At 43.7% G+C, this 7,500-nt stretch overlaps 1 protein-coding gene across 1 annotated transcript in view; it reads left to right on the forward strand.

Moving 5' to 3' along the window:
• The window catches only part of si:ch73-267c23.10 (serine incorporator 1), a 13,404-nt gene extending 6,911 nt beyond the window's left edge, over positions 1 to 6,493 (forward strand). Inside the window, exons 8-10 of the mRNA XM_061041798.1 lie at positions 1,455 to 1,656; positions 2,503 to 2,730; positions 5,257 to 6,493. Of these exons, the coding sequence (XP_060897781.1) occupies positions 1,455 to 1,656; positions 2,503 to 2,730; positions 5,257 to 5,392 (566 nt within the window). The 3' untranslated portion in view covers positions 5,393 to 6,493. The remainder of the gene's footprint in view (positions 1 to 1,454; positions 1,657 to 2,502; positions 2,731 to 5,256) is intronic.
• The last annotated feature ends 1,007 nt before the right edge of the window (positions 6,494 to 7,500 follow it).

The following is a 7,500-nucleotide window of genomic DNA, read 5'->3' on the forward strand; positions in this document are numbered from 1 at the left end:
CTCTGACAATCCGACCACATTTTCCACTAGGCTACGTCATTAAATGCGACGGGCCGGTGGAGGTTAATGACGTGGGTCTGCCGTGTTGAAACTACAATTTTCCAAAAATGGACTACTAAAAGCGCATCTAAAAAACGTTCCCCTGTGCCTTCTTAACAGTGAAATAATCCTAATCACCACAAGGTTGGGATTGAAATAAAAGAAATATAGGCCACCAGGCTCCGAGTAAGAAAAGTGAAACCATCAGCTTCCTGTCCACTCAGAAATCAACATCAAAATAAATATGATTGTATGAAATTAATTGTTACATTTATGTAATGTAGGATATACATTACATACACATGTTTGTAAGCATGCAAATGTACAACTGCACAAAACATTCTTAAGTGAATGAAATATGTTCAATAAAACATCATCTTGATAAAAATGTCTCTTATCTTTTATCCCTTACATGATCTTTGTCACTTTACGATCATCGTTCATTTCCGCGAACGGTCGGATGCGCGACTCGCTCTAAATGTTGCGGCCGAAAGGAATTGTGGGGCGGCATATCTCATCTCCTTTGGTAAAGGATGATCCAGTGTGTCCTATGCTAAAGGAGGTCATAAAGGAAGCATTGACCCACCTTTCCTTAACTTTTAGAGAATTCGAACGGCTCTTATCATGGCCGCCACTTAAATGCTTCCGGGTCGTTTCACTCAGTTAGGAACCTTCCTAAGCAAAAACGACAATTCGAACGCACCCTCAGAATTCAGACTGCTGCAGAACGGCGTGTTCACTATAACGTGACTCTCTCGGCGTCCGCGTCACGCTCGCTGTGTGTTCCACTTCCTGTTCTTAACTGATTCCTCTCACATAACTCTCCTCGTGCTCAGCAGAACTTTTAAAGGGTTAACTTCAGTTTTCATGGATCTCAGAGTTGAACATTTCAATACGTTTCAGAACGATCAGGTCAGATAAGATTAGAAGTTAAAATTCTCTCATGTTCTCTCTCTGCTCCGTCTCTCAGGGCGCTCTCACTCTGAGCAATGCGTACCGTGTCTCAGCACGCTTCAGCCCTAAAGTCCAGTTAGTCTGACCAATGAGAGCGCTCTGATCCACGCTCAAACATGGTACACTTCCTCTGTCCTGGCTCGCTTTGAAGAGGAGTTCTTCAGCACGGTACAGTTCATACACAAGGATGAACACGGTAACACGGCGTGGACAGACTTCATTATGTTCAGTCTGACTAACATGACTCACACGCTGACGGAGCGGCGCTCTGACGCTTTGTTTGTGAATCAGACGATGACTTTTTGACTCGTCCGATTGTAACGGGTGTGATATGCTGAAAGTCTGTGAGTGAACAGACCATAATACACATTTAAAGGTACAGTACACTGAAGAGGTGGAGTCAGGTGCTGCTAATTGATAAATCGTTGATTGATTAATAATCCTTCTCTCTCCCTCCTCAGACCGGGAGTGTAACCCCAACCTCCTGAGTATCTTCCAGCAAATAGCAGCCCCCACCCCGCCCCCCCTGGAGATAGAGAACCAGACCTGGGTGCTGATTATCGGCACAGAGGAACCCGTCCTGAGCGCCCCCTACCTGCAGTGGTGGGATGCGCAGAGCATCGTGGGACTGGCTATCTTTGTGCTCTGTATCATCTACTCCAGGTACGCAGATGGATCCTCTAAACCAATTACAGGGCAGCAGGGAGTATATGCAGCTTACATACTCAGACCCTTAACAAATAACAAATTAACCCTCAGGCATCAGTTTAATTTACTACACTCTTCCAAAAAACTGCTATAAAAATAGAACAGATTTATATTTTTTTCTCCTTTTTTTTGCATAAGTCTCTTAAACAGCTTCAGCCCTGCTCAAAAATATCAAATATTGAATAATTATCAGGAATTTAACCCTTTAAATGCCAGTTTGATTACATGATTCTGGCATTTAAAGCTTTAAATTCCTAAAAATTATTGAATATTTGATAGTTTTGAGCAGGGCTGAAGTTGTTTAAGAGATTTATGCAGAAAAAAGTAGAAAAAAATATCAATCTGTTCTATTTTTATAGCAGTTTTTTGGAAGTGGACATTTTTGTCCTTAGTGACTTAAGAGGGTCGTGAAAATGTTTCCCAGTGTTCTATTGATCTATTAAAAAAATAAAAAGTGCATTCCAAAATGTGTCAAGAGAGACTTTCTTACAAAAAATGGTGCCATATGCACTAACACAGACAAAATGATGGCCAGATGAAGAGGAAACTTTTGCCCAAATGGACAAAAATGTCCATAATGATGCATGAGGGTTAAAAAACGGTGAACAGTCTCGGAAACTGTGAAAGTATTTATAAACCGGGGGCACAGATTAGCAAACAGATTTTTTCTTTTTGAGCCTTCAGGGACTCCGTACTTCTGTGTAGATTATTTTTGTCCAATCAGAAGTCGTTCTGAATCCCCCCACAGACTGTTGATTGAACACAGTATACATCCAGACTCCATGTGTTTGACTTCTGCAGCATCCGCTCGTCCAGCACCAGCCAGGTGAACAAGCTGACCATGGCGTCCAAAGACTCGAGCATGTTGGCGGAGGGCGGCAGCAGCACGGAGCTGTTGGAGGACGTGGCGGGGCCGCGGCGTGCGGAGGACAACGAGCAGGACATGGTGCAGTACTCGTACTCCTTCTTCCACTTCATGCTGTTCCTCGCCTCGCTCTACATCATGATGACGCTCACCAACTGGTACAGGTGAGACCCGTTCAGCTGTCAGTCACATGCCATCGCTTTCATCTCACACGTTCACACTTCAGTTTGTTGTCGTGGAAACAAACCGTAGACGAGATGACAGTGGGATCTTTGTTCTCGCTGCTTTGTCACCACGTTTATGTAGATTTTAAAATCCTGCTGCTGGTTTATAAAGCGCTGAATGGTTTAGTGACCTCCTGATTAATTACGAACCATCCAGACCGCTCAGGTCGTCTGGGACAGGTCTGCTCTCTGTCCCCAGAGTCAGAACCAAACATGGAGAAGCAGCGTTCAGTTTCTATGCTCCTTATATCTGGAACAAACTCCCAGAAAACTGCAGGTCTGCTGAAACTCTCAGCTCTTACAAATCGAGGTTGAAGACACACCTGTTTACAGCTGCCTTTAATTAAACAGCTTTAATAAGATTTTAAACTTTTACTCTGCACTGTAATTATTATTATTTTTTTTAACTCTTTTAATTTCTCTACTTTTATTTTTAATTTTATTTTTTTAATTTTAATTAATTTAATTTTAATAATTTTTATTTTTTTACATTTTCTATTTTAATGTTTCTTTTCTTTCCTTTGTCATGATGCTTTTGTCTTGTGTGAAGCACTTTGTTGAAATGTGCTATAGAAATGATTTTGCCTTGCCTCTTTACATAAAGACACAACACAAGCAAGGATCTAGAAAAAAGGGAATAATGTCAGTAAGAGCAAACGATCAGATTTGAGTCCGATTGGACACACAGGTGCTGACAGGAAGTGATTACAAAGCACAACATTGACGTCAGTTCTTGAGAGCTCTAATCAGTATAGAAACCATCTTATAAGTCGTCGTTATCAAACAAAAACCATCGTCATTACCGTCATCATCATCAATAATATGGAGACCATCATCATCAATAATATGGAGATCATCATCATTAAGTTAGTAGGTATTCATGAAAGAGCTGGGTCTTTAGCTTTTTCTTAAAGGTGCAGAGGACTGTTTCATCCGTCTGAGAGTCTAAATGTGACCATGGCCTGTCAGCAGCTCAGGAGGGGGGGCACTTGGCTCTGAGGTTCGCTTTGGACTCTACATGGAGTCATGAGGTCTCACATGGTGCAGCGTGTGCCCAGCCTCAGGATATAAATGACCCGAACCCGAGAGAAGGCTCAAAGATCTGATTCTGTAACAGGCAGAACTGACGCCGTGACCCCCCCCCCCCCCCCCCCCCTTTTTATAAAGGTTATTAATCAAAAAACAAAAGAAGGTGTTTTTTAAAAGTACTGATGGTTAACAAACTGAAGCCCCGCTCTGGTTGGTTCATAAGCAGCCAATAAGCAGCTCATCAGTTCTTCTTCACGTGTCCCCTTCCTGGTGTTTCACCCTGTCAGGGCCTTTTTCAAACCAACCCCTACACCCTCCCCCTCCGTGACGGCGTGCACTCCGTTAGAAGTCACACTCGCAGCTGAATGAAGTCCCCTTCATCAAGGTGTAGGGTAGAAATACAGCGCCATGCTTTGGGAAAAACTTCCCTCTCTCAGGTGGAAACAGGAACTGTGTGTTACCACGGTTACTCAGCGGCATCTTGCGGGAACAGCTTTTTTTTGTTGTAGCTAATACATTCTGTAAAAATATTTATGTAGCCTAGATTATTCTTCTTCTTCTTCAGTTATATTAGTGTAGACTTATAACAAAACTATTAGATTGAGCCTACATTGTTTATTGTAATTTATAATTTCAGTTCATTTATTGTAATTTTTAGATCAGGGTGTCCTAAATGAACGCAAAGACAAGGATAATATTGTTGAACATCAGAGCAGCAAAAAGTGTATTTTTTATTGTTGAATTGAGATTTCACAAAGACATCAAAAGTAGAAAAATAAGAAATAAAAATTAACAGCGAAAAGTTGTCTGCAACATGATTTAATATTATTTTATTTTTGCCACAATCCTTGTAAATATAAAACACCTTACAATAAATAAACATATATTTGATCCTCAATACACATTTGAAGTTGTTAACGTCTGTATGATGATATTAAATGTCTATCTTAGTTGGAGCAGTGTTTGAACTCGCATGTTGCTTCATCCATGACGACCGGACACAATAGGCGTTGCACGTGATCCGAAAGTCGGCAACGGTGCACACTTGCTGGTGGAGGGTTTTATAACCCACTACCACTCCCCGCTATTTGGTTTGGGACGGACTTAATATGGCGGACCCTCCACGAGGACGTGCAAACGGAGGGGTAGTGGGTAGGGAGAGGGTGTAGTGGCTGGTTTGAAAAAGACCCTCAGTCATCCCGACTTCATCGTTAGGTTGACTGAAAGTTAGACTGAGACCGCATGGAGACCGCCATCGATGGGACTCCAGCGCCCCCTTCAGGAACAGACGGGGGACATCACTCAGGCTTTAGTAAAATTTGCAGTCTGTGGTTATTCAGAGCAGCTGGACCCCCCCCCCTTCCCTCTGCTCTGTAGTAAATCAAACATACTCTTCCCTCTGTCTCTAACCCGTCTCCTGGTTCTGGTTCCTCTCAGCCCCGACGCAGACTACACCATCAGCAGTAAGTGGTCGGCCGTGTGGGTGAAGATCTCCTCCAGCTGGGTGTGTCTGGCTCTCTACATCTGGACCCTGCTGGCCCCCCTGATCCTCACCAACAGAGACTTCAGCTGATCCTCCTCCTCCTCCTCTTCCAGCATCGACCACCTCATCAGCAGGACGCCATCTGACCGTTTGTCCGTCAGTGGATGAGGTGTTGGTAAACTCCTCGTTATCGATGTGGGGAGGTTCTCAGGGGGTCTGCTCAACCCCCTTTAGACCACCACGAAGAGGAGGAGCAGGAGGGAGGGGGAAGGAGCGGGTTAGGTCTGAAGAGGGGGAGTGGTCCTGATCAGTGCAGCCATGATGCCTTCACGTCGTTCCGACCTGTGTGATATTTTAACCTGCAGCTCAAACGAGGCCCAATGAGATTAAGACCCTTTTTTATACGGGCGTGGTCGAGTCCCGGAGACCCGTGGTCGAGACCCGCGGTCGAGTCCCCTGGTCGAGTCCCCGAGACCCGTGGTCGAGACTCGTTCTCGAGACCCGTGGTTGAGACCCCGAGACCCGTTTGAGACCCGTGGTCGAGTCCCCGAGACCCCGAGACTTGTTCTCGAGACCCGTGGTTGAGTCCCCGTGACCCCGTGGTCACATCAGCTGATTCAGTTCATCATAAAAACATTTCTTTATGAATCTAAAGTGGTCGATGTCTTTATTGTTTACGTTTCTCTGGATGTCGATAAATAATAATCATGATGTTTGTAAACCTTTTGCCTTTGATCCTCTTAAACATGTCCAGAGTTTAAAGGTCGTTATCTTCAGCCGTGAATCTGATCGACCTCAAACTGAAGGAGCGTCCATGCTGACCACTCGATAATATTTATGTTTATATCAAAGTTGAAAATGATTTATGATTTTATTTCTGTGATTAATTCAGGACGTTTCTGCTCGCTTCTGTAACAACGCCGTCACTAAGCTCCGCCCTCATCACGTCATTTTTGAAAAAAAAGAGTCTGAAAAGACTTCCTGTTTGTGTTTTGGACTTCCTGTCAGGACTCGCTTCATGTTCTTCTTCTTTCTGTCACGTTTCTGAAAATGGATTTCATTTTCAAGTTTCTGTTTGTTTACAACTAAAAACATTCTTAAAGCAGCTCGACCTGAAGATAAACATTTGTTTGTTTGTTTGTTTGGAGCCCACTTTTTAATGAGGTTAATAAAGTATTTCCTTCTTCATGTTTACTGTTGAATGCTTTGACTTTTAAAGACCCCTTGAGGCTGACCCCTCTGTGCAGGATGTTGGTGTTATAGTCGTCCACCAGGTGGCGACAGCGAGTCATGAGCAGAGCTACAGCACACGTTAGAGCTGCACTCCGGATAATATCTAACAATATACATAACAACAGTATATAAACAATGCTGAAGTAGCGGCCGTAGCAACAGAGTCGTCTACAAGATGTTATAATGAGAATATTCGCCTTTATATCAATGCGAGTGCATCCACAAAAGAGTGGAGAACAATATACTGGAGAACAGGCAACATAATGCAGCAGGTTGATGGTACGGAGATCGTAGTGGTCTCGTGCAGACACTTTAGGCAGTCACTAGTTATAAACGTCATTCTCTTCCTATTGGCTCGAGGTGAATCCTCCGGAGTATATGCTGCTGCGTTCAGACATCAGCTCACTCGGACTTTCTGCAGATAAAATACTCGGGGTCTGGAGGAGAAACCCGAGGTAGACTAATCTCCAGAGTCTTTCAGGAGATTTCCATATGTGTGCAAAGAGTTTAGAAGTTTATTTCAGAACAGAAATCAAAGAGGTGAAGAGAAATCATCGACTGAGATCCTCCGCTGACGTTCAGTGATCAGAGAGAAACACTGAACCTCCTCCAATCAGTTCCAAACAAGAACTGATCTGATCCTGATCCTCATCCTGATCTGATCCTCAACCTGATCTGATCCTCAACCTGATCTGATCGTCATCCTGATTTGATCCTTATGTGGACTTTACAGACCCCTTTAACATCCTTACATTTTGCAGCATCATCTCCTTCATCTGGTTATGTCAGCTCGTTCATCCGGCCTGATAACCACTTCCTTTCTCACGATGTCTGAGCTAAACTCGTTCTCACAACATTGTGTTGTTTGAGTTGAGGTGGTGAGGGGAACTTTTTCTCACACCTGGAGCAGTCAAACGGTGTCTCTCTGGAGTGTCCCACAGGCGTCGCCTCATCTCCGCACTTCT

Source organism: Labrus mixtus, chromosome 7 (assembly GCF_963584025.1).
Source record: "Labrus mixtus chromosome 7, fLabMix1.1, whole genome shotgun sequence".
NCBI classification, from domain to species: Eukaryota; Metazoa; Chordata; class Actinopteri; order Labriformes; family Labridae; genus Labrus; species Labrus mixtus.